Source organism: Lissotriton vulgaris, chromosome 11 (assembly GCF_964263255.1).
Source record: "Lissotriton vulgaris chromosome 11, aLisVul1.2, whole genome shotgun sequence".
Classification (NCBI taxonomy): domain Eukaryota; kingdom Metazoa; phylum Chordata; class Amphibia; order Caudata; family Salamandridae; genus Lissotriton; species Lissotriton vulgaris.
Genome location: NC_141699.1, coordinates 1,098,508,272 through 1,098,536,142, shown reverse-complemented (window position 1 = coordinate 1,098,536,142; position 27,871 = coordinate 1,098,508,272). Strand labels below are relative to the sequence as shown.

At 52.3% G+C, this 27,871-nt stretch overlaps 1 protein-coding gene across 3 annotated transcripts in view; it reads right to left on the bottom strand.

Annotated features, from left to right (window-relative positions):
• TP63 (tumor protein p63) overlaps positions 1-27,871 on the bottom strand; it is a 418,635-nt gene that overhangs the window by 35,155 nt on the left and 355,609 nt on the right. For all 3 annotated transcript variants that reach the window (XM_086944626.1, XM_086944624.1, XM_086944625.1), the window contains 3 exons: positions 2,717-2,903; positions 1,085-1,200; positions 91-200 (listed from right to left, as the gene is read on the bottom strand). In XM_086944626.1, the coding sequence (XP_086800752.1) occupies positions 91-200; positions 1,085-1,200; positions 2,717-2,903 (413 nt within the window). The remainder of the gene's footprint in view (positions 1-90; positions 201-1,084; positions 1,201-2,716; positions 2,904-27,871) is intronic.

Below are 27,871 nucleotides of genomic sequence, written 5' to 3'. Positions count from 1 at the left end.
AGTTCTTCTGGTAACCAGTGAGGCAAACAGCCACATCCTTAGCCTGAAACGACTTACAGAAATCCCCAGAGCTTCCCTTCAGACACTTACTCTCGTGTCTCCAGCGTGACGATGATGAGGATAGGCCGACGGTTCATGCCACCCACACAGCTGCTGTTGCACATAAAATTATACAATATCGTCGTAAACTCTGTGCCAACCTGCACACAGGGAAGATAGAAAGATTGTTTCCTCAGCAGACTCATGATGGAATACGGTTAATTTTGTTTTTTGATTAAGGGGTTTCATAGAGAAACAATCAGACATGGTAAGGCATATTTCATGCATGCATGTTAAAAACATATCTACATGTCTGCACATGCACTACAGGTGCAATCCAATGTGAATTGTGCTCTAGTAAGTGCCATGTGCATAAAGTGTACACTGTCGAAGGGGCCTGCAACAGAATCTGCTCCCTCTTCACTGACTGATGTGGGTGAAGATAGGGATGTCGCACAACAATTAATGCAGCAAACTTCGTCATCATCCCCAAGTGGCTAATGGGAGCCACTGATTAAGTGACAAACATGTGCTGCTTTAATAAGCAAGAATGGAGTGAAATCTCAGAAGCTAAGGGCTTCGTGTCTTCGGTTGCTAACAGCCCCAACATGAAGCAGGCCTGATACCCAAAGAGTGGCATATATATACATCTAAAGGGGTGCCTTCGATTTAATAGCACTTTTCTTATCTTGCATTACGACCTTCCACCTACACTACCTTTAAAAATAAGGTTAAAGAGCTGATTGCACCAGAATTACAATATATCAAACATACAAAATAATGTTGATCATTCGTATTAGCACATTGGAATATTGGGAGCGCCATTTAAGACAATGGAGTGACTCTGGGGTAATAATGACTGGTACAACTCTTCTGGTCAAACGTTCCAATGTTTGTCTTTCGGTTTCTCCCTTTTTAATTTAGAACATTCTACCCTCGATGGTGGCCCGTCAGAATAGTCCTCCTGCCTCTGGCTAGATCGTCATTACAGGTCCATGCCTGCGGCTCGGGCCCATTACTCAGGTTTGGGGTGCACAATGTGTACCTGTGGGGGTTCATAGGGCACCAGGACGCTCTGCCTTCCGGTGATGGGGTCCTCCACGTACTGCGCATGGCTGTTGCCTTCCACACGAATGAGGTGGCTCGGCGGAGCAATCTGTCCTGGAGGAGGAGACAGAATCCAACCCTAAGTTAACAGTGAGGAACACATGGCCCACTCATGACAATCCCAGCAGACAGGTTATTGAATGATGCAAACAGTGGTCGTCACCCTAGGTAGTCCAGCTAAAACTCACAATTGCCATAAAACAGAGTGTGCCCTACGTTGTGTCGTCCAAGGCGGGATACTCCAGAGAGTCAGACGAGGAATGGTCCTTTGCAGACCAACAACCACTGGCGTAAAGAAACCTTGGGGCCTTCTGCAAGGCACTCAGTGTGGCCCCCACACATACATCACTGGTGAAAACGTGGTCGTTGAAGGTTAACTTATTACCTTTCACTTAAATAGAACCTTTGCTGTGAATTTTAGGACTAAAGTGTGAAGGTTTTCAGGGACACGTATACACTGCTCCCAGTATGAAGAAACAGGAGCTGGCAGTCTCAAAGAGGACAAGTGGCTACTTACTTTTCAGTTAAGAGCATGCTCGGATTTTGGAGTTCACGCTTATAATGATTAAAATTAAACTTCAAATACCATGATGCATGCAGCTATATAGTGATGACTTAGAGTCACATAACTTTTTGACCGCTAAAACAAAAGCCAGATTTTTTGTTTCCCTTTTAGGTCCAATACAGCATGCTCTGTGGCATGCTGTATTGGAGTATGGAATAGAAGCCCCACCCATTCTCCGCCCATATTTGTCATTGGCTTGTGTCATTGCCCTTCGTAAATGCTGACTTGTGATTCGTTAATAGGCTTGTGAGTCCCTCCTTAGTATCGCCTTGTCTTCATTTGTAACCTCCCATAAGGACTGGTCCTTTTACTTCCGCTGTTACACTGTACGTCTTTTTTAGTCTGTGAGCACTATTTTCTTTAATGAGTTCTCTTACTGCAGGCACGACATGCTTTCCTGCAACATTCAGCACCGCATGCACGCTTTCTCTTTCTGAGCAGCCCAGGACAATGGCGACTGCTTCTTTGAATAGGTCTCTCATTTACAAGAGTTTGAGCTATTGGCTTTGCAAAGGACAATGACTTATTTATTGGTTCATTAGCAAAACAGGTAAATAAAAGGCATTGTCATTGACAGTGCCAATAGCTTAAACTCTCGGGACGCGAGACTTATTGCATTGTAAATGGTTGTTCGTACTTCTGTCCCAGTAACAAGAAATAAGCCCAGCTGTGGGTGAAGCTTGCTGTAAACCGCAGCAGACACGGCTGGCTGCAGTCTGACTGCACCTCTCTGCCCTGAACTCTGCCTCAACTCCACTGAGCGGACTCCAGCAGACACCTCCACCACGGCCAGGTTGCCAGACGTAGATTTCGTGCCTAAGCCGCTTTGCTGCAGGCATGACACTTGACAAATCTTTTCATTTAGCAGCAGACAGGAAGCCTCACCTAGAATTTGAAGTGTAGGGGCCTTAGCACTGTTAGGCCCCTGCCAAGGAGGCCTTAGAGTGAAGAGTATATGCCACACTGCCCACCCTCAGACTGTAAGCGACCCAAGCATGCCCATACCTTCGTTGAACTCTCGGCTGAGCTCATGGTTGGGGCATCGCTTCACCACCTCTGTGACATGTTCGGCCTTCTTGTAGACTGGCATGGCGCGGATCACAGCCCCCTGCGGAGGGGGCGTCATCACTTTGATCTGGATGGGACACGTCTTGGCAATCTGGCAGTACAACTTCTTCAGTTCCGTTGAATACTAGGCAGATGGAGGGAAAAAAACAGTAAGTTACACAACTGTTTTCGAACCTTGAGTTTGTGCAAGTCTTGGTTGTGTGGTAAGAATGGTGCAGGTAAGTAGTGGCTCTGGTTCACTCACATCTTGGCGCTACAGTCAGTATTGCGAGTGAAGGTCTGCGGACTATTCTGGTGCTCGCCAACTGAACCTAGCATCCTCACATTAACAGCAGATGTACACCCCTTTCTGCGAGAGTTCACAAGTGTCACCAGAACCGAAGGCACAGACCATCGTGAAATGCTGAAGCACCGTCCTTTAAAAGGCAAAGACTTGTGGCTCAAACCTTGTCAGGAAGTGCGGCCAGACCATGGAAATCTGAACCTAGGCACCACAACTTCATATGGTTTTTTTTTTTTTTTTATAAGGGTTGGGCGGTACTCAAGAGTTTTACTCCGTAGAATTTTGCAGAGTGACATTAAAGCTCTGAGATTTTGCGAAGTTCCAAAAGCGGGCAGAATGTGGAATGCTGTAATGCTTGCTGATTTTTGCGCTGGGAAATGCTTCCGCATTGTAAAATCAGCGTAAACAGCAGCATGCCGAGCGCCAGAGGGCGCTGCTTATTTCTGTTGCTCAAGTACACTTTACACTCGAGCAGCAGCTTTCTCAATGTGGATGGTCGCGACCTGCCGTGACTGTCCATGTTAAGAAATCTTGCCAGGAGGCGTTCTAGCACCTGAAAAACACGCTAGAGAAAGCAAAATCTCGCTCGCGCTCACAAATTTAACGTTGGACAGGCAAGTGCGAGAAAAAACACTCACGCAGCGGTTGGCGGAGTTTTGCCATAACCCCAAGTCCCAAGTGGAAGGCAGAGTGGGCAAAACTCTGAACTCCACTGGCAGAGCAGAGTATTTCGCCCACCCCTAGTATCTTTTAATCAGAGCTGAAAATCCTCCTACTTCAAAAATACTTTAGATACACACAGCACTGAGACCGCTCCACTCGCCGCCACATATGACATCCGCAACCTCCTCAACCAAGGACACACCACGCCCTGATCCTACTCGTCCTCTCTGCAGCGTTCAACAGTCTCCCACAGCACACTCACCGCCACACTCGACGACGCCGGCATACAGGGAACTGCCCTCAACTGGACCTATCCTTTATCACCAGCAGAAGCCAAAGAATCAGACTGCCACCCTTCCTCTTCGAACCCATGGAAATCAACTGCGGAGTACCCCAAGGATCGTCACTCAGCCCCATGCTCTTCAACATCTACACGGCCCCCCTCGCCGCAATTGTCAGACACTGCTGACTCAGCATAGTATCCTACACTGACACACTCAGCTCATCCTCTCCCTCCCCATGGATCCCATCACCACCAGACTCCACTACCAGGAAGGAATGAAGGACGTTGCATCCTGGATGAGCTGAAGCTGCCTGAAGCTCAACTCGGAGAAGACAGAGGTCCTCATCCTTGGACCCTCCCCCTCCGCATGGGACAACACCTGGCGGCCCACTGCCGTCTGCAGCCCTTGCACCCCCAAGGACCATGCCCGAAACCTCCATCGTACTCGACCCCTCCCTCTCCATGACCAGACAGGTCAACGCTGTCGCCTCCAGCTGTTTCAACGCCCTCTGCATCCTCCGAAAGAATTTCAAATGGATCACCCTCCCCGAATCAAGTAAAACAGTCACCCATGCACTCTTAACCAGCAGACTGGACTATGGAAATGCCCTCTATGCGGGGATAAACAAGACGCTGCTCCACAAACTCCAGACCATACAAAACACCAGAGCCTCCACTGGCTCCCCGTTGAGAAGAGTTACTTTCAAGGTACTCACCCATGCCTACAAATGCCTCCACAACACCGGACACCAATACCTCAACAAGAGAATATCTTTTCACCTACCCAAGAGAAACATCTGATCCGCCGACCTCGCCCTCACCGAAACCCCACGAATCCGCAAAGCCAGAACAGGCGGAAGAGCCTTCTCCTGCATCTGGGACAAGCTCCCGATCAGCATCAGATGCGCCCCCTCTCTGAACACCTTTAGGAAGACACTCAAGACTTGGCCCTTCGACTGTACGGAGGAGCTGCTTAACCCCCCCCCCCCCTTGAAACCCTCACGTGTGAGTGGCGCGCTTACAATTCCCCTGATTAATTGACTCCTCCCCAGAAAACCCCTCTCTGAGTTAGTCTCCACCCTGAGCTTTGACATCTACCTCACCAACTCCATTTCTCAGACTCCATCTTGTACGCGGCATCGCCAGGATCCTGATGCACTCATTTTATGACCGCTACATATTATACTAGTCCCCAATGCTCTTGGCTTTTAAATGTATCCACATCTTCGAATAATGTAAGTTTGTGCATTTGTAATGATCAAACCTTTTTGGTTATTTCTGCGCTATGTAAAAATGCATAAATAATCTGCACCCAACGGCATAACACAGGCCCCTGTAGCTCCTCTGGTGCAGGAGGAGCCTCATTCAGCTAAAGGGTGATGAATGTGAGATATGCCACTATCGCACCCAGGTGCGTTCGGCAAGATCCACCTCAAGTGGCCTAGTTGATTTATGGGCTTTCTGGGCAGACAGTAAGAAACAGAATTGAGGTTAGCAGTCTAGGGAGCTGTGGATATGACTACTGAGGACTGCACAGACACTCCAAAGACAGAGGAAGACTGCACCCCAGACACACCGGGGCGACGGCACCCCAGACACACCGGGGCGACGGCACCCCAGACACACCGGGGCGACGGCACCCCAGACACACCGGGGCGACGGCACCCCAGACACACCGGGGCGACGGCACCCCAGACACACCGGGGCGACGGCACCCCAGACACACCGGGGCGACGGCACCCCAGACACACCGGGGCGACGGCACCCCAGACACACCGGGGCGACGACACCCCAGACACACCGGGGCGACGACACCCCAGACACACCGGGGCGACAGCACCCCAGACACACCGGGGCGACAGCACCCCAGACACACCAGGGCGACAGCACCCCAGACACACCGGGGCGACAGCACCCCAGACACACCAGGGCGACAGCACCCCAGACACGCCAGGGCGACAGCACCCCAGACACGCCAGGGCGACAGCACCCCAGACACGCCAGGGCGACAGCACCCCAGACACGCCAGGGCGACAGCACCCCAGACACGCCAGGGCGACAGCACCCCAGACACGCCAGGGCGACAGCACCCCAGACACGCCAGGGCGACAGCACCCCAGACACGCCAGGGCGACAGCACCCCAGACACGCCAGGGCGACAGCACCCCAGACACCCAGGGCGACAGCACCCCAGACAGAAGTACTGTTGCCTTATGTCCAAACCAAAGATAATGGACAGCACTATGATGGAATGTGGACTCTGCTAGGAAGAGAAAGTCAGCCCATGCATAGGGTCCGAAAAGTAAGGCTTGGTGAATGCAGGGAACAGAAGCCCAAGTACAAACATGTGCTAAAGGTTGGCCACTGCGGCTGCTGAAACTAGCAAACCCTGGCAAAGACCGTTGTGGCATCAGCCTGGCACTAAGAGGATTAGCATGAGAAATCAGGGCACAGATGGGGGTTCCACCCCTGCGCGCTGCTTAGAGGGGTAGGCATATAAGCCACCTTCACAATACACCTTAGAAAAGCACATTGTGCGCTCACAAACACCCTGAACAAACGTGACACCGCTGGGAGGATTTATCTTAAAGTTTGAGCAGAGAAGCTGGCCAGCTGCGTTGCAGTGTGGAGTTTGAAACTAAGCTGAAGTGCCCTGTGAATGGAGCATTGTGCAAGGAGAATGTGTGCCTGCAGGGCAGGGATTAAACACAAAGGCTGGCAGTGGCCTGCGGCAATAGGAAATGTCGCCAAATATAATACCAAAGTGTGCACAAGCAGCCCACAAGTTAACCAGAGAAAAACTGCTCAAACAAGGGAACCCGTCTTCCGATGTCCTCGCTTTCGAAGGCCGCCAAGACCCGAGTCAGACAGGGTCCAGGCTGGACTCACACTTGGCATATAAAATGGGGTCACCATGCATGTGGGTACTCAGTGCTACTGAGTATTTGTAGGTACAACTGAACCCTTCGCTTAATGTCTGGCCCATCAAGGACTTCTGTCTAGGGTCAGCCTGGTCAGACACTGAACGCCACTGGCCGTCCTGACCAACAAGCTCTGTTGCAGGGTTTCCGGTAGGTAACCAGGTAACCTTGAGTAGAGACTTACAGTAATCCAGCCTGGAGGGACTGCAGCAGCAACTAAGGAGGCATGCGTCGGTTTAGGATGGAAAGATTTGAATTTTGTAAGCAAATGGAGTGAATAATAACATGCATGCTCCACAACATATACTTGCTTCCATGAATCCTCTTAATCGATAGGTACCCACAAAGATTTAAGATGGGGGCTGTGCACAAGGTGATGCATGGGTCCCATGCAGCCTGAGCAGAGGGCAGAATCCGAGCAACTAGTGGCGTTATTGTGAAGTGGCAGCCCACACCCTTGGCAGCATGGCTGCCACAACGTCCCACAGCGGCGACCCCGACGGTCAACGGCACAGCATCCACTTAGAATAACTCTACAGCCAACAATGGAATTGGTTCAGACAGCGGCCTAATGCAGATGTTTCACAGCACTTCACATAGGTCAGCTTTAATGCAGCACCAGCTTGGGACACCAATGGACGACCACTCTGCCAATGCACACCTCACCCAAATGCAACTTTGTGGTCTGACCTACATGTCACCGCTGGAATTAAAAGCCGGCATGCAGCAGGTGATACCATGGGCCTCTCAGGCTTCCTGACTGGTTGCGGGCGGTGATGGAACCACATACAGGAGCGGCTTGGTTACTTAGGGGAATGCAGGACCACACAATAGCCTGTTACCTGAACACACTCGAACTCTAGGGCCGGGCACTCGTTCCATTCCAACATCCTGGCCTTCTTTGGGTTCACTCCTAATGCCATGTTTGAATAGGCAGCCTCCAGGCGGGGGATTTCAGAGAACAACAGTAAATTCAAGTCTTCTGCTAATAACATGTTTTAAGAAGCGGGGAGAGCAGAGAAAACATTCCAGTGAGGCGAGCCCTACCCTCAGCACCTGTCTGAGTTGACATACTGTATTACACGCTCTTGGCACCAGGGCAGGTTACGGAGTATCACAATGTGCACGCATGCCAGCCACCCGCCGACACCTGCCGGCCCCCTCAATGGAGGGGGTGAGTCAACACAAGGGCTGGTCTCCTTTCATTGAGGCTTCCACATCCCAGAACACTGAGGGCTTTAATTCCTAAAACCACAGAGGGAAGGTACCTGTTTGCACAACTGAAAGGACTGGCCCGGCTTAATGTGGATGGCGACAGGCTGCACGTTCCTGTCACGAATAGGGGTTGATGGCTTCCGAAAGGACCAAGCCCAGGACCACGTATTACCCCCTACCGCAAGGCCTGGGTTTTTGCCAACAGCACTTAGCATTGCAGGTTTATCAGTATACGGTTAAATCTCAGAATAAAAAAAGCACAGTTTGATAAACAAGCAAGTTAAGGTTAAAGGGGGTCACGGGTGACAGGGAGCCACTTGGCAAATGTGGTTTCATCTGTGCCTCTGGACGCAGCACAAACAGCCCTACTGCAATATGGCCACTGCAGTATATGCTAGAAGCCCACCTTGCCTCGGAACAGCCTTCTCAATCAGGAACAATATGGCCAGGTACAGCCTAGACGCCCCCTCTTCCTAATGTCCCCACCCTTACTAACATGGCCCCTTTTACCAGTGTCAAGGATTCCCGCCTCCGTTCCCCCCCAAAGCGGGAAGTCATTTTTATACAAGACACATTTTTGGAGTAAGGGGTTGTTAAACCCCGACCATATTTATTAACATTAAGAAATTAAAATTATGAAACAATTTTATACATTATTTACATAATGCTCAGAAAGTCCATTGCATTACATTTGCTCTGATGCCCAGAGACTAGGGCAGCCAAGGCAGGCGAGTCGGGCTGTGCTGGTATGAACACTTTCAGAACTGGAGCTTGAGGAGCTGAAACAAATCTCTGCAGGGTTTGAAAGGGTACATATAGTCATGTGTTTGGTGTGTATGAGAGTAGAACATCATGGCGAGACTCCCCACATCTCATCTCAAAGATCACAACCTGTCCCTCGTTGAAAGTCATACCTTCCAACCTGGCGATACCCGAGCTCGCCTACTAACCTCACCAACCACCTGCATGAGCACACCCCCCCTCACTAATGATCCCACCGAACTCCTACTAACTTAAATCACCCCAAAGACACTTGAGTAAATGCGGAGGTTGGTCTCCTTGACAGCACAACGCTAATCCCAATAACCAACCATGAATTAACCACTAACCATTGTTACAGAGCAGCACGCTGCCCGGCAGAAAGTGCTTAAAAAAGGCTCCCCAAAATTAGTAAGTGCTAAATATACGCACTTACAACACAATGCTGCACATCATTTCAAGATTCTCAGAATCGTGAAAGCAGAAAGCATTTAAAATATGAAAAATGTCAGTGAAACTACCATTAAACAAGAGGTAGCACGAGCGTTAACAAAACCAAACAGTGGAAGAACGAACAAATGATTTCAGAACCTCAGTGCTTACACAGACGCGGCTTGTTTTAAGAGCTAGAAGGCTTTCAACTCAATCACGGAGGGGGAGTGAACATCAAGGTTAGTTGATCAAGCATACGCATTGAACCACAGAGAAAGGAGCAACGCCATTCTTCCTCCAATTTCTTGCTCTGATATTCGCGAGCTCTTCTCCATTGATCAGAAAACGCAGTCAATGGGAAATAGGAGTATTCCATGAAGGAAGGGGGTATTCCATGAAGGAAGGGGGTATTCCATGAAGGGGGTATTCCATGAAGGAAGGGGCATTCCATGAAGGAAGGGGCATTCCATGAAGGAAGGGGCATTCCATGAAGGAAGGGGCATTCCATGAAGGAAGGGGCATTCCATGAAGGAAGGGGTATTCCATGAAAACATTCCCTAGGTGCAAAAGTGCTCTTGACCGGATGTGGACTCCCAGGGAGCTCTTCTCAGTTACCGCTGGGACGCTCTGACCCAGACCCCACAACATCCTCTACTGAAGGTTTCCACTCACTGTTCTGACCACTGGCTTCTGCCCTCCAACACTTCATCCTGGAGTGCATCAGGATAGGACCCACAGTCGCTCGGATCCAGGCAAACGAACCACCTGCTAAACTCTTTGGTCCTTAACTGGCAGCAACGCCACCCTTCCGGAACGTGCAGGCTTCCAAAACACCAACACCGGTCACAATAACTACATTCTGAAGGACGTCATGGGTCTCCCGGTCAAGGCAAGAAAGTGCTGCACAGACTCCAAGATTACTACCAGATCACATCACGCCCACTCAACTGCAGGAGCTAGATGAACCTCCAGTCTCACAACTTCTACTGCCAACAAACCTCGGCTTCTTGAGAAACCACTGCCCAAGCGTCTCCTCAGTTACCAGCTTCCAGATACATCAGACACATGGTCAAAAAACAATGGATGAAAGGACCGAACACAACGTAGGACTGCTTATGGAACCAAACCACACACTGTTCACAGCCTGTGAAGTGAATGCAGACTGCCAGGCTGGTGAGCAGAGGGAGGATACTCGTTTCCACCCATGGAATGGAGGGTACGCTTGTGAAGTCCTCCTTCCCAGGGCTTTAAGTGGGCCGTTTCCCAGACCCGGTAGTAACTTACAGCTCAAATACACAAAAGGCGATAGAAGGAATGCTTGCAGTAAGTAGAACCACTGGCAGTCGCTCAGGTACCACTCCAACCCATCGTTCTTTTGCTCACCATGCCACCTGAGTTTGGCCCCTGTCATGTGCAAATCAGCCTTGACCCTGCGCCTCATGGAAACAGTCCAGCCCGAAATGCCAAGCCAGGTCCTCCCTGGACCGGAAACAAGCATCCGAGGACTAGCTTCGCCCTGATAAGGGCTAATCAGCCAGGTATAGCTAGGTTTCGGGTGCACAACTGTATTATACTATATAATAGGAGCCTTTCGGGCCCAGTATTTCTAGCATTCCCTATGAGTATTAGCTTTTTTCCAAGATGTTATGCTACGTTCTCTTCAGGCAGCATATTACTCTTGTCTAGTGCATAATCTGAATTGAGTCTCTGCCAGATGTTTATAACGGGCACAATTCAGTTGTAGCTGAAGGAGGTGCGAGTTTCTCCCAGTGCCTGTTAGTGGGTAAAAATGTTTTCAAAACACATGGTCATCCAATCCTTGGCCTCTCTGCAAAGAAAGCTCAGTGAACACAGGTCACGTATACCAGGAACAGCTCTGTTTCTATGGAAATGTGTGAAGGGTCCCACTTTACGAGAATGTGTGTATATTTAAGTCATGTCTTTGATTATATAGGCCCCGTCCCTTTCAGGGAACCCCCCCCCCCCCCCCCCCCCACCCCCACTACACGCACACACTTTTTCCATTCAATTAAAGGCCCGACTCTATCTGCTGGAAAAACTGCTCAGGGGGAATGTTCTGAGAGTTCAATAACTAATGGAATAATCGACAAACATCCTATTCTTGTGGTTTCTAATGCCCGTTTCTGGTGTTTGTGAAGTAACAATGTATGAAACTATAGTAAGATGGGGTGCAGAACTAATGCGGTCCTTTCCACCTGCGGCAAAAGGGTTTCACTCTTCTCACTCCTCATAACAACCGACAGCGGTCCTTGGTGTCCCCATCTCGACCCTGCATGTGCTCGAACTAGGGGCGGTCGAGCTGGGCCAGGGCCCGGGGCGCCAATATTCCGAGGGGCGCCACAGAGACCCGTCTGTCTGACTTAAAGTCATGCAAACAGCAGCTCTTCCATCCCACTTAGTCTCATCCGGTCCCGTTAAAGACTTGATCAGCCCTTAATGTACCTCAGTATAATTATCAGCACCCCACCAACCCCCTGCCCTCCTCCCATCTGCCTCACACCTCAATGACCCCATCAACCCCTGAGCTCCTCCTATCTGCCTCACACCTCAATGACCCCATCAACCCCTGAGCTCCTCCTATCTGCCTCCCACCTCAATGACCCCCATCAACCCCTGAGCTCCTCCTATCTGCCTCCCACCTCAATGACCCCATAAACCCCTGAGCTCCTCCCATCTGCCTCCCACCTCAATGACCCCATCAACCCCTGAGCTTCTCCTATCTGCCTCACACCTCAATGACCCCCATCAACCCCTGCGCTCCTCCTATCTGCCTCACACCTCAATGACCCCATGAAACCCCTGCCTCCTCCCATCTGCCTCACACCTCAATGACCCCCCGTAACCTCTGCCTCCTCCCATCTGCCTCACACCTCAATGACCCCCATCAACCCCTGAGCTCCTCCTATCTGCCTCACACCTCAATGACCCCATCAACCCCTGAGCTCCTCCTATCTGCCTCACACCTCAATGACCCCCATCAACCCCTGAGCTCCTCCTATCTGCCTCACACCTCAATGACCCCCTCAACCCCCTGCCCTCCTCCCATCTGTGTCACACCTCAATGACCCCATCAGCCAACCCCTGAGCTCCACCCATCTGCCTCACACCTCAATGACCCCATCAGCCAACCCCTGAGCTCCACCCATCTGCGTCACACCTCAATGACCCCATCAGCCAACCCCTGAGCTCCTTCCATCTGCCTCATACCTCAATGACCCCAACAACCCCCTGCCCTCCTCCCATCTGCGTCACACCTCAATGACCCCATCAGCCAACCCCTGAGCTCCACCCATCTGCCTCACACCTCAATGACCCCATCAGCCTAACCCCTGAGCTCCTCCCATCTGCCTCACACCTCAATGACCCCATCAACCCCTGAGCTCCTCCTATCTGCCTCACACCTCAATGACCCCATCAAACCTCTACCTCCTCCCATCAGCCTCACACCTCAATGACCCCCATCAACCCCTGAGCTCCTCCTATCTGCCTCACACCTCAATGACCCCAACAACACCTGAGCTCCTCCCATCTGCCTCACACCTCAATGACCCCATCAACCCCTGAGCTCCTCCTATCTGTCTCACATCTCAATGACCCCATCAACCCCCTGCCCTCCTCCCATCTGCCTCACACCTCAATGACCCCATCCAACCCCTGCCTCCTCCCATCTGCCTCACACCTCAATGACCCCATCAGCCAACCCCTGAGCTCCTCCCATCTGCCTCACACCTCAATGACCCCATCAACACCCTGCCCTCCTCCCATCTGCCTCACACCTCAATGACCATCAACCCCTGAGCTCCTCCCATCTGCCTCCCACCTCAATGACCCCATCAACCCCTGAGCTCCTCCTATCTGCCTCACACCTCAATGACCCCATCAACCCCTGAGCTCCTCCTATCTGCCTCACACCTAAATGACCCCATAAACCCCTGAGCTCCTCCCATCTGCCTCCCACCTCAATGACCCCATCAACCCCCGAGCTTCTCCTATCTGCCTCACACCTCAATGACCCCCATCAACCCCTGCGCTCCTCCTATCTGCCTCACACCTCAATGACCCCATGAAACCCCTGCCTCCTCCCATCTGCCTCACAACTCAATGACCCCACGAAACCTCTGCCTCCTCCCATCTGCCTCACACCTCAATGACCCCCATCAACCCCTGAGCTCCTCCTATCTGCCTCACACCTCAATGACCCCATCAACCCCTGAGCTCCTCCTATCTGCCTCACACCTCAATGACCCCCATCAACCCCTGAGCTCCTCCTATCTGCCTCACACCTCAATGACCCCCTCAACCCCCTGCCCTCCTCCCATCTGTGTCACACCTCAATGACCCCATCAGCCAACCCCTGAGCTCCACCCATCTGCCTCACACCTCAATGACCCCATCAGCCAACCCCTGAGCTCCACCCATCTGCGTCACACCTCAATGACCCCATCAGCCAACCCCTGAGCTCCTTCCATCTGCCTCATACCTCAATGACCCCAACAACCCCCTGCCCTCCTCCCATCTGCGTCACACCTCAATGACCCCATCAGCCAACCCCTGAGCTCCACCCATCTGCCTCACACCTCAATGACCCCATCAGCCTAACCCCTGAGCTCCTCCCATCTGCCTCACACCTCAATGACCCCATCAACCCCTGAGCTCCTCCTATCTGCCTCACACCTCAATGACCCCATCAAACCTCTACCTCCTCCCATCAGCCTCACACCTCAATGACCCCCATCAACCCCTGAGCTCCTCCTATCTGCCTCACACCTCAATGACCCCAACAACACCTGAGCTCCTCCCATCTGCCTCACACCTCAATGACCCCATCAACCCCTGAGCTCCTCCTATCTGTCTCACATCTCAATGACCCCATCAACCCCCTGCCCTCCTCCCATCTGCCTCACACCTCAATGACCCCATCCAACCCCTGCCTCCTCCCATCTGCCTCACACCTCAATGACCCCATCAGCCAACCCCTGAGCTCCTCCCATCTGCCTCACACCTCAATGACCCCATCAACCCCCTGCCCTCCTCCCATCTGCCTCACACCTCAATGACCATCAACCCCTGAGCTCCTCCCATCTGCCTCCCACCTCAATGACCCCATCAACCCCTGAGCTCCTCCTATCTGCCTCACACCTCAATGACCCCATCAACCCCTGAGCTCCTCCTATCTGCCTCACACCTAAATGACCCCATCAACCCCTGAGCTCCTCCCATCTGCCTCACACCTCAATGACCCCATCAACCCCCTGCCCTCCTCCCATCTGCTTCACATCTCAATGACCCCATCAACCCCCTGCCCTCCTCCCATCTGCCTCACACCTCAATGACCCCATCAACCCCTGAGCTCCTCCCAACTGCCTCACACCTCAATTACCCCATCAACCCCCTGCCCTCCTCCCATCTGCTTCACATCTCAATGACCCCAACAACCCCCTGCCCTCCTCCCATCTGCCTCACACCTCAATGACCCCATCAACCCCTGAGCTCCTCCTATCTGCCTCACACCTCAATGATCCCCATCAACCCCTGAGCTCCTCCTGCCTCACACCTCAATGACCCCATCAACCCCCTGCCCTCCTCCCATCTGCCTCACACCTCAATGACCATCAACCCCTGAGCTCCTCCCATCTGCCTCCCACCTCAATGACCCCATCAACCCCTGAGCTCCTCCTATCTGCCTCACACCTAAATGACCCCATCAACCCCTGAGCTCCTCCCATCTGCCTCCCACCTCAATGACCCCATCAACCCCTGAGCTCCTCCTATCTGCCTCACACCTAAATGACCCCATCAACCCCTGAGCTCCTCCCAACTGCCTCACACCTCAATTACCCCATCAACCCCTGAGCTCCTCCTATCTGCCTCACACCTCAATGATCCCCATCAACCCCTGAGCTCCTCCTGCCTCACACCTCAATGACCCCATCAACCCCTGAGCTCCTCCTGCCTCACAACTCAATGACCCCATCAACCCCTGAGCTCCTCCTATCTGCCTCACACCTCAATGATCCCCATAAACCCCTGAGCTCCTCCTGCCTCACACCTCAATGACCCCATCAACCCCTGAGATCCTCCTATCTGCCTCACACCTAAATGACCCCATCAACCCCTGAGCTCCTCCTATCTGCCTCACACCTCAATGACCCCATCAACCCCTGAGCTCCTCCCATCTGCCTCACACCTCAATGACCCCATCAACCCCCTGCCCTCCTCCCATCTGCCTCACACCTCAATGACCCCATCAACCCCCTGCCCTCCTCCCATCTGCCTCACACCTCAATGACCCCATCAACCCCTGAGCTCCTCCTATCTGCCTCACACCTCAATGACCCCATCAAACCTCTACCTCCTCCCATCAGCCTCAAACCTCAATGACCCCCATCAACCCCTGAGCTCCTCCTATCTGCCTCACACCTCAATGACCCCAACACCTGAGCTCCTCCCATCTGCCTCACACCTCAATGACCCCATCAACCCCTGAGCTCCTCCTATCTGTCTCACATCTCAATGACCCCATCAACCCCCTGCCCTCCTCCCATCTGCCTCACACCTCAATGACCCCATCCAACCCCTGCCTCCTCCCATCTGCCTCACACCTCAATGACCCCATCAGCCAACCCCTGAGCTCCTCCCATCTGCCTCCCACCTCAATGACCCCATCAACCCCTGAGCTCCTCCTATCTGCCTCACACCTAAATGACCCCATCAACCCCTGAGCTCCTCCCATCTGCCTCACACCTCAATGACCCCATCAACCCCCTGCCCTCCTCCCATCTGCTTCACATCTCAATGACCCCATCAACCCCCTGCCCTCCTCCCATCTGCCTCACACCTCAATGACCATCAACCCCTGAGCTCCTCCCATCTGCCTCCCACCTCAATGACCCCATCAACCCCTGAGCTCCTCCTATCTGCCTCACACCTAAATGACCCCATCAACCCCTGAGCTCCTCCCATCTGCCTCACACCTCAATGACCCCATCAACCCCCTGCCCTCCTCCCATCTGCTTCACATCTCAATGACCCCATCAACCCCCTGCCCTCCTCCCATCTGCCTCACACCTCAATGACCCCATCAACCCCTGAGCTCCTCCCAACTGCCTCACACCTCAATTACCCCATCAACCCCCTGCCCTCCTCCCATCTGCTTCACATCTCAATGACCCCATCAACCCCTGAGCTCCTCCTATCTGCCTCACACCTCAATGATCCCCATCAACCCCTGAGCTCCTCCTGCCTCACACCTCAATGACCCCATCAACCCCTGAGCTCCTCCTGCCTCACACCTCAATGACCCCATCCAACCCCTGCCTCCTCCCATCTGCCTCACACCTCAATGACCCCATCAGCCAACCCCTGAGCTCCTCCCATCTGCCTCACACCTCAATGACCCCATCAACCCCCTGCCCTCCTCCCATCTGCCTCACACCTCAATGACCATCAACCCCTGAGCTCCTCCCATCTGCCTCCCACCTCAATGACCCCATCAACCCCTGAGCTCCTCCTATCTGCCTCACACCTCAATGACCCCATCAACCCCTGAGCTCCTCCTATCTGCCTCACACCTAAATGACCCCATCAACCCCTGAGCTCCTCCCATCTGCCTCACACCTCAATGACCCCATCAACCCCCTGCCCTCCTCCCATCTGCTTCACATCTCAATGACCCCATCAACCCCCTGCCCTCCTCCCATCTGCCTCACACCTCAATGACCCCATCAACACCCTGCCCTCCTCCCATCTGCCTCACACCTCAATGACCATCAACCCCTGAGCTCCTCCCATCTGCCTCCCACCTCAATGACCCCATCAACCCCTGAGCTCCTCCTATCTGCCTCACACCTCAATGACCCCATCAACCCCTGAGCTCCTCCTATCTGCCTCACACCTAAATGACCCCATAAACCCCTGAGCTCCTCCCATCTGCCTCCCACCTCAATGACCCCATCAACCCCCGAGCTTCTCCTATCTGCCTCACACCTCAATGACCCCCATCAACCCCTGCGCTCCTCCTATCTGCCTCACACCTCAATGACCCCATGAAACCCCTGCCTCCTCCCATCTGCCTCACAACTCAATGACCCCACGAAACCTCTGCCTCCTCCCATCTGCCTCACACCTCAATGACCCCCATCAACCCCTGAGCTCCTCCTATCTGCCTCACACCTCAATGACCCCATCAACCCCTGAGCTCCTCCTATCTGCCTCACACCTCAATGACCCCCATCAACCCCTGAGCTCCTCCTATCTGCCTCACACCTCAATGACCCCCTCAACCCCCTGCCCTCCTCCCATCTGTGTCACACCTCAATGACCCCATCAGCCAACCCCTGAGCTCCACCCATCTGCCTCACACCTCAATGACCCCATCAGCCAACCCCTGAGCTCCACCCATCTGCGTCACACCTCAATGACCCCATCAGCCAACCCCTGAGCTCCTTCCATCTGCCTCATACCTCAATGACCCCATCAGCCTAACCCCTGAGCTCCACCCATCTGCCTCACACCTCAATGACCCCATCAACCCCTGAGCTCCTCCCAACTGCCTCACACCTCAATTACCCCATCAACCCCCTGCCCTCCTCCCATCTGCTTCACATCTCAATGACCCCATCAACCCCCTGCCCTCCTCCCATCTGCCTCACACCTCAATGACCCCATCAACCCCTGAGCTCCTCCTATCTGCCTCACACCTCAATGATCCCCATCAACCCCTGAGCTCCTCCTGCCTCACACCTCAATGACCCCATCAACCCCTGAGCTCCTCCTATCTGCCTCACACCTCAATGATCCCCATAAACCCCTGACCTCCCCCCCGCTGGCTCACACCTCAATGACCCCATCAACCCCTGAGCTCCTCCTATGTGCCTCACACCTAAATGACCCCATCAACCCCTGAGCTCCTCCTATCTGCCTCACACCTCAATGACCCCATCAACCCCTGAGCTCCTCCCATCTGCCTCACACCTCAATGACCCCATCAACCCCCTGCCCTCCTCCCATCTGCCTCACACCTCAATGACCCCATCAACCCCTGAGCTCCTCCCAACTGCCTCACACCTCAATTACCCCATCAACCCCTGAGCTCCCCCTATCTGCCTCACACCTCAATGATCCCCATCAACCCCCGAGCTCCTCCTGCCTCACACCTTAATGACCCCATCAACCCCTGAGCTCCTCCCATTTGCCTCACACCTTCTGCCTCACACTGCAACAACCTTCCACCCGCCCCCACAACAAAGACCACATGTTATTTCCGCCCAGGGCGGCCCCGATTCGACCTGTGCTGCGGAGGCTCCACACACCTCTGCAGCAGGTTCTGAACCACTGGGGCTACCTTCCTGGAACGTCCCTCTGCAAAGCACCACCTAATGAATTTGTGTGTATTAACATGTACAACTTTTTAAAATAATTTTTAATATTATATTACATCGATCATTTTATTTGTAATACTGTAATTTGTATTGCCAAACGTGTTCTCGGAGGAGAACTGAATGAAATACATTATTTCATTTAATTTCCTGGAACTCCTCACACACAGACCTCTGCAGGATACACTTAACACCAGTCACCTGCCCCCACTGAACCGCAGGTTACCCACATGTCTGCATTAAAAGACAACGCGTGGAGTGTGTCCTCCACGCACAGCCACCGCTACGGATGCAGCTTAAACTCCTCTCAAAAAGAGGCGCTCGATGAAACGCGGCGCTTTGGGTTATACCAGTCAAGGCGGCACCTGGGGCACGGGCCAATATGTGTATCAGGCTTTGGGGGGGGAAACTGGCCTGCAGTAGGGTGGCTCGGTGGGTCGTGCGCCTGCGGCAGTGACAGTGTGGCTCGGTGGGTGGTGCGCCTGCGGCTCAGACTTACCAAAGGCCGTGGTCCCGCTGCATTATTGCAGAGTAGAGAGGACAGCAGAAGCCGCTCATACCCCAGCAGGGCGAGCCTTACGCGCGGTCTATCGTGCCCCGGGCTATGGGTACACGGGGGCAAACAAACATTATAACCTGGATTCCCGCACACAGCACGAGCGGGCGGGGCCTTAGATGGTGCGGGTCTGGCCTCCGGTGCCCTCCCACCCCCTCCCCTGTCGGCCAGGGCTGCCTGGGAGCGGCGCATTCCTCCAGGGCCGCACCTACAGGTGTTGACACCAGGGCAGGTGTCCCACCCCCATCCGCCCTAAGCCTCTGAGCCGAGCGTGTGGAGAGGGCCCGGGGTGCCGCAAACCGCAGGGTGGAGCCGCCGCGAAGAATGTGTCACGGGCACTCTGCGCGCCCCGAGGGCACACGATCCGCAGACGCCTCCCTGGCGAGGGCTGGCGCTAGATTCGGGGGGGAGCAGAGGGTACAAAGGGGCGCATGGGCAACCAGAAACGGGGGAGGAGGGCACAAGCACCCCTGGGCAAAGGGTCCAGGCCCAGGCTGGCCCAGTGAGAGCCAAGGACACAAGGGGGCTGGAGAAGGTTCATGGTGGATGGACTGTGGCAGCAGAGGGTACACTGGGCATGGGTGCCAGACAAGACACCGGGGGTGTAAAGGAAACAGGGGGCTTGGAGAAGGTTTATCCTGGCCTCAGTGGGAGCAGGGGGTACCCTGGGCATGGGTGCCCGTGCCAGGCAGATACTGGGGTGTAAAAGAAACAGGGGGCTTGGAGAAGGTTTATGCTGGCCTCTGTGGGAGCAGGGGGTACCCTGGGCATGGGTGCCAAACAGACACTGGGGTGTAAACAAAACAGGGGGCTTGGAGAAGGTTTATGCTGGCCTCTGTGGGAGCAGGGGGTACACTGGGCATGGGTGCCAGACAGACACCGGGGGCGTAAAAGAAACAGGGGGCTTGGAGAAGGTTTATGCTGGCCTCTGTGGGAGCAGGGGGTACCCTGGGCTTGGGTGCCAGACAGTCACTGGTGGCGTAAAAGAAACAGGTGGGCTTGGAGAAGGTTCATGCTGGATGGACTGTGGCAGCAGGCAGTACTTGGGGTCAGCGTGTTGGCCGTGAGGGTTCAAACTGATCATTGCCCCGTGTCTTGTGCACGCCGGGTCGTCCACCAGCCCCTGCATGCATCTATGAGCCTAAATCGTTCGTTTAAAGGGACCCCTGCCGGACGGGGCCGTCTCCTCGGCTCGCCCGGTGCTGATGCTCCATCGATGGCCTTTCCTGCTCAGTAAACAGGCTCCACGGGAGGGGGCCGGGGAGGTGGGTGGCTCGCTGCCGGCGTGTGCCTGTAATTGCCGAGCCTCCTGCCTGGCTGTCTGCCCCCCACCCCCCCGGCGGCGCCTCGCCCTAAGCTTTGGGCCACGTTCCAGCCACGCTGCCAGAGTCTCAATGAAAAGAAAAAAAGGGAAAATGCTGACAGCCACCTCCACTCCAGCCAAAGGGTTCAGTTTACATAGAAATTAAAGAAGAAGAAAGGAGGGAGGGGGAGAGAAAAGGCCAACATTTCTATACACCTCTGCTGACATTCCTGCCCCCGGGCTACAGGATATGGCCATAACAGAGTGTGCTGGGAGAGGCCTCGCACTCCATTACCTGAAAGGAATGTGTGCCCCTGGGCAGCCAGGCTGCTAAACCCTCAACTCAGGGCTTCCCGCTTATTATCCCGCACACGCCTAGGTGGGTACAACCCAGCCGAGGGGCGATCGGCCCCTGCTCGAGACACCAACGTGCAGCCCTGGTCCATTGCCACCCCAGGACACAGGGTGCAGCCAAACCGAGGGGCGTGCAGCCTTAAACGTTTATATCCGGTACAGACCCAGAACATTGCTATCCGAGATCACGGGGTACAGCCAAGCCAAGGTGGGTTCAGCCCCCAAAGCACACACCTAGGTACAGCCACAGAACACTGACACCCCAGGACAAAGGGTACAGCCAAACCAAGGTGGGTTCAGCCCTTAAACCACATATCTAGGTGCAGTCCTGTACCCTTGCCACCCCAGGACACAGGGTACAGCCAAGCCAAGGGGGGGGGGGGGGGGGGGGGTGGTCTGTCCCCACAGCACACACCGTTGTGCAGCCATGCACCCTTGCCACCCAGGATACGGGGTACAGCCAAGCCGGGCTCAGCCCCCAAAGCACACACCTAGGTACAGCCACAGAACACTGACACCCCAGGACACAGGGTACAGCCAAACCAAGGTGGGTTCAGCCCCAAAGCACACACCTAGGTACAGCCACAGAACACTGACACCCCAGGACACAGGGTACAGCCAAACCAAGGTGGGTTCAGCCCCCAAAGCACACACCTAGGTACAGCCACATAACACTGACACCCCAGGACACAGGGTACAGCCAAACCAAGGTGGGTTCAGCCCTTAAACCACATATCTAGGTGCAGTCCTGTACCCTTGCCACCCCAGGACACAGGGTACAGCCAAGGTGGGTTCTGCATCTATGCCACACATCTAGGTGCAGACCTGTACCCTTGCCACCCTAGGACACAGGGTACAGCCAAGGTGTGTTCCGTATTTACACCACATATCTAGGTGCAGTCCTGTACCCTTGCCACCCCAGGACACAGGGTACAGCCAAGGTGGGTTCTGCATCTATGACACACATCTAGGTGCAGCCCTGTACCCTTGCCACCCCAGGACACAGCGTACAGCCACTTGCAGGCAGCAAACATGATGTCTGTGGGCTGGGATGGGTGAATAGGAGCATGGTATGTCCCTGAGGAACAGAGACAAACATCACACTGAAAATAATGCTGCGATTTTGGTGAACAGAAACAGAAAACCAACAGTAAAGTATGTTTCAAATGGAGGCGAGCGGGTCCAATAGCCCTTAAGGTTGCTCCCCATTTCTCAAAGGATCCCACTATGGACTCTTTCATGGAGACGGGCCTGCCAATAATACCATACTGGCAATCATGCGTTTGCAGCGCTTGAGGGGCTCAGAGAGCCTAAATTACACAATTTCTTGCAAAACATCTTCAACCAACCCTTATCTTCGGGTCAACACTGCTTTGCATTTTAGGCCTAGAAATAGAAGGATGGGTTCAATTATTCCAGCATGCCAAGTGATTTTGGCTAAAAAACAGCCAGGACTGTCTGGAGGAGTCACACATGACATGAAACCAGCTGGGGTAGGATATTCTAGCAAAGTAAAAGGCAGAAGAAGCTTCCACTTTTTTTCAAAATTTCTTTGACATCCAGTCATGCTGGGGCTCTTTTGCTACAGTATATTTTTTACATTTGTAAATGGGATTTATTAGACAATAAAAGTAACATAGAACATATCGTTGAACATATTTTAATGAGTCTCTAATCCCTCTGGCTTTGCTTGCTAGGTTTTACCCGGCAGACATTTATAGAGTGGGAAATCAAAAAGCATGATTGCAAATCAGTTTTGTTTTACAATACTGTGGCCTCAAGCCCCCAACATTTATTGGCTTGTTTGCCAGAACATTTTACAGAACAAAAGAGGAAATAGGTTTACTTTTGAAAGGAGGATTGGGGGGCAGAGGCGTGGTCTTAAAATGTCGGAAGGCCCCTTCCACGGAATCTATGAACACACATCTGGGTTCTGCAGGGAGGATTAATGAGATAACCCCAACTCAAAAAGAATGATTGTTCAGAAGAACCACCCATAAACATGGATCCGCCCATGCATCTAGGGCATCTTAGTAGGTTGAAGCACCTGCTACATGCAGATTTCTGAATACTTGGATTCAAATCCCACCAACTTGACCATCATCTGTCGTAAGCCATTAAAATAGGTACCGTTCTGTTCAGTCCTTAAAGAGGAAAGATTTTACTGGAAAAAAAATTTGGGCGTAAGATCCATTTACACAATCAGGTAACTAAACTTCTAGGCCAAACCACCCTTTTTTAAAGGCTATTTTCAACAATTATAATAAACTAAAGCGGATGATCAGGATTAAATAATTGAGACATGAAGCATACAGGGTGGAATAATGATTAATCATCCGGTCAGTCGACCATTACAAAATATAATTGTGAAAGGCAGTACTTGAAATTGTGAAAATTTAAGGACAGGCTACAACGTTTTTTCTCAGGGGTCTAATGCTGGTGCAGCCGAATACTAAATCTGCAGTCATGATCCCAGCTCGTGCCTCTTTCTTCCTCCTACACGGTCTATCTCATGAATACTAAATCTGCAGTCATGATCCCAGCTCGTGCCTCTTTCTTCCCCCTACACGGTCTATCTCATGAATACTAAATCTGCAGTCATGATCCCAGCTCGTGCCTCTTTCTTCCCCCATCTTACACGGTCGTCTCTCTATCTCATGAATTCTAAATCTGCAGTCATGATTCCACTCGTGCCTCTTTCTTCCCCCTACACTCCCTGTCTCTCTATCTCATAAATACTAAATCTGCAGTCATGATCCCTCCTCGTGCCTCTTTCTTTCCCCTACACTCCCTGTCTCTCTATCTCATAAATACTAAATCTGAAGTCATGATCCCAGCTCGTGCCTCTTTCTTCCCCCCTCTTACACGGTCGTCTCTCTATCTCATGAATACTAAATCTGCAGTCATGATCCCAGCTCGTGCATCTTTCTTCCCCCCTCTTACACTGTCGTCTGTCTATCTCATGAATTCTAAATCTGCAGTCATGATCCCAGCTCGTGCCTCTTTCTTCCCCCATCTTACACGGTCGTCTCTCTATCTCATGAATACTAAATCTGCAGTCATGATCCCAGCTCGTGCATCTTTCTTCCCCCCTCTTACACTGTCGTCTGTCTATCTCATGAATTCTAAATCTGCAGTCATGATTCCACTCGTGCCTCTTTCTTCCCCCTACACTCCCTGTCTCTCTATCTCATGAATACTAAATCTGAAGTCATGATCCCAGCTCGTGCCTCTTTCTTCCCCCCTCTTACACTGTCGTCTCTCTATCTCATGAATACTAAATCTGAAGTCATGATCCCAGCTCGTGCCTCTTTCTTCCCCCCTCTTACACGGTCGTCTCTCTATCTCATGAATACTAAATCTGCAGTCATGATCCCAGCTCGTGCATCTTTCTTCCCCCTAAACGGCCTATCTCATGAATTCTAAATCTGCAGTCATGATCCCAGCTCGTGCCTCTTTCTTCCCCCCTCTTACACGGTCGTCTCTCTATCTCATGAATACTAAATCTGCAGTCATGATCCCAGCTCGTGCATCTTTCTTCCCCCTAAACGGTCTATCTCATGAATTCTAAATCTGCAGTCATGATCCCAGCTCGTGCCTCTTACTTCCCCCTACACGGTCTGTCTATCTCATGAATTCTAAATCTGCAGTCATGATTCCACTCGTGCCTCTTTCTTCCCTCTTACACTGTCGTCTCTGTATCTCATGAATACTAAATCTGCAGTCATGATCCCAGCTCGTGCCTCTTTCTTCCCCCCTCTTACACGGTCGTCTCTCTATCTCATGAATACTAAATCTGCAGTCATGATCCCAGCTCGTGCATCTTTCTTCCCCCTAAACGGTCTGTCTATCTCATGAATTCTAAATCTGCAGTCATGATCCCAGCTCGTGCCTCTTTCTTCCCCCTACACGGTCTGTCTATCTCATGAATTCTAAATCTGCAGTCATGATTCCACTCGTGCCTCTTTCTTCCCTCTTACACTGTCGTCTCTCCATCGCATGAATACTAAATCTGCAGTCATGATCCCAGCTCGCGCCTCTTTCTTACACTGTAGTCTCTGTATCTCATGAATACTAAATCTGAAGTCATGATCCCAGCTCGTGCCTCTTTCTTCCCCCCTCTTACACTGTCGTCTCTGTATCTCATGAATACTAAATCTGAAGTCATGATCCCAGCTCGTGCATCTTTCTTCCCCCTACACGGTCGGTCTATCTCATGAATTCTAAATCTGCAGTCATGATCCCACCTCATGCCTCTTTCTTCCCCCATCTTACACTACCTGTCTCAGTCTCTCTTCCAGGTTCTTTTTCACCCTTCTAACCAAAGAAATCAGGCAGTTAAAAATCTTAAGACTCTTGATAGCAGTCTGGCCTACCACATATGCTATGTAAAACCTATGTCCATAAACGCACGCAACGCTACGGTAATGACCTGTGAGGCTCTTCTTTATATTGGGGGCAGCATCGGTGTCCACGCTACGTTAACCTCTTAGCAGCTATGGAACGTCCAGCTCCAGTGCTGAACGTTCCATTGCGCAGGTGAGGTTCGAACGTCCAACGGCCGACGGCAGCACTCCTGAGGTAGTGGTGCCGTCGGCCGTTGGAATAGGCGCAGCACCTAAGAGGTTAATGACCAGTGAGGCTCTTTATATTGTGGGCAGCATCAGTGGTCCACGCTACGTTGAGGACCTGTGAGGCTCTTTATATTGTAAGCTGCATTAGTGGTCCACTGCTATGTTCATGATCTGTGAGGCTCTTTATATTTGTGGCAGCATCGGTGGTCCACACTATGTTGATGACCTGTGAAGCTCTTTATATTATAAGCAGCGTGAGTGGTCAACGCTACATTAATGACCTGTGAGGCTCTTTATATTGTGGGCAGCATCGGTGTCCATGCTACGTTAATGACCTGTGAGGCTCTTTATATTGTAAGCAGCATTAGTGGTCCACTGCTACGATATTGATCTGTGAGGCTCTTTATATTGTGGGCAGCATCGGTGGTCCACGCTACGTTAATGACCTGTGAGGCTCTTTTTAGGTCGAGCCTAGCGCAGTGCGCATGCGTTACTCTAGGAAAAGGCCTTTGGAAACACTTCAGCTATTCTTCAAGCTCGTGCATGTGGTGCTCACACGCTATTGGCCTTTGCGTCTGGCTTTCAAAATTGAAAGCACGCAATTGGCCAAAAGCGTCTGGATTTCCCAGCTTTTGGGAAATGTTTACTCCCAGAGCGTTTTGCTCTCAGGAGCCAGCAGCGGCATGCAGGCTGCCATCTGTTTTGTGTCACGTTTTATCCTTTGAACGCCGCTCCCTGTCCCAGACACCCACCCGCTTCTTCACTCCAGAGGTTTCCCTGGAAGCCCACTTCAAAAACATTTCAGCATGTCTGGCTGCAGTCATGTGCGCACGCACACAGTCCTGGTGTTATTCTGCAGCGCCAAACTGTTGGCGCTAGCTTGCATCAGCTGTCCATGCTACATTAATGACCTGTAAGGTTCTTCTTTATATTGTGGGCAGCAACGGTGGTCCGTGCTGCGTTAATGACCTGTGATGCTCTATTTTGTGGGTAGCATCGCTGTCCACGCTATGTTAATGACCTGTGAGGCTCTTTATATTGTGGGCAGCATTGGTGGTCCACGCTACGTTAATGACCCATGAGGCTCTTTATATTGTGGGTAGCTTCGTGGTCCAAGCTACGTTAATGACCTGTGAGGCTGTTCTTTATATTGCAGGCAACATTGTTGGTCCACGTTACTTTAAGGACCTGTAATGCTCTTTATATTGTACGCAGCGTGAGTGGTCAGCGCTACATTAATGACCTGTGATGCTCTTTATTTAGTGTGCAGCATCGGTGGTCCATGCTACGTTAAGGACCATGAGGCTCTTCTATATATTGTGGGCAGCATCGGTGGTCCATGCTACGTTAATGACCAGTGAGGCTCTTCTTTATATTGGAAGCAGCATCGGCGGTCCATGCTACGTTAATGACCTGTGAGGCTCTTTATATTGTGGGCAGCATCGGTGGTCCATGCTACGTTAATGACCTGTGAGGCTCTTCTTTATATTGGAAGCAGCATCGGCGGTCCATGCTACATTAATGACCAGTGAGGCTCTTTATATTGTAAGCAGCATTAGTGGTCCACTGCTATGTTATCAATCTGTGAGGCTTTTTATATTGTGGGCAGCATCGGTGGTCCATGCTACGTTAAGGACCCATGAGGTCTTCAAATCAGCCACAGTAATTCCCATCTTGAAAAAATCTGGGGCTGATCCTTCCCTTCCCTCCAATTTCCGTCCCATCTCTCTGCTCCCGTTCCTGGGCAAAATTCGGGAGAGCCACATTACCACCTGTCTCTCGGCCCTCATTGAGGGGAACCATCTTCTGGCCTCTCATCAGGCCGGCTTCCGTCCAGCCCATTCGACGGAATCTGTGGTCCTCTCTGTCCTGGATGAGCTTAGGCAGAGTGCGGACGACAACTCCTTCCAGGCCCTCGTTCTCCTCGATCTGTCCGCCGCCTTCGACATGGTCGACCACTCCATCCTTCTCGACCGTGTCGGCGGCGCCGGTATTCGGGGGACTGCTTTGGCCTGGCTCTCCTCTTTCCTACAGGATCGGACACAGGCCGTTCATTTAGACGGCTTCTCTGCCCCCTCCTGTTCTGTCACCTGTGGGGTCCCCCAAGGTTCCTCCCTTTCCCCTCTCTTATTCAATCTTTACATCCACCCTCTCATTGTTGCTCTACAAAACATGGAGGTGTCAGTTTTCAACTATGCTGACTACCTCCAGCTCATCTTTAATCTGTCCCCTTCCCATGATTCTATTCTTAAATTCCACACTTTACTTAACTTTACCTATGATTGGATGAACTCCAATCATTTAAAATTTAACCCAGACAAGACAGAGCTGATCCTCACTGGTACCCGCCC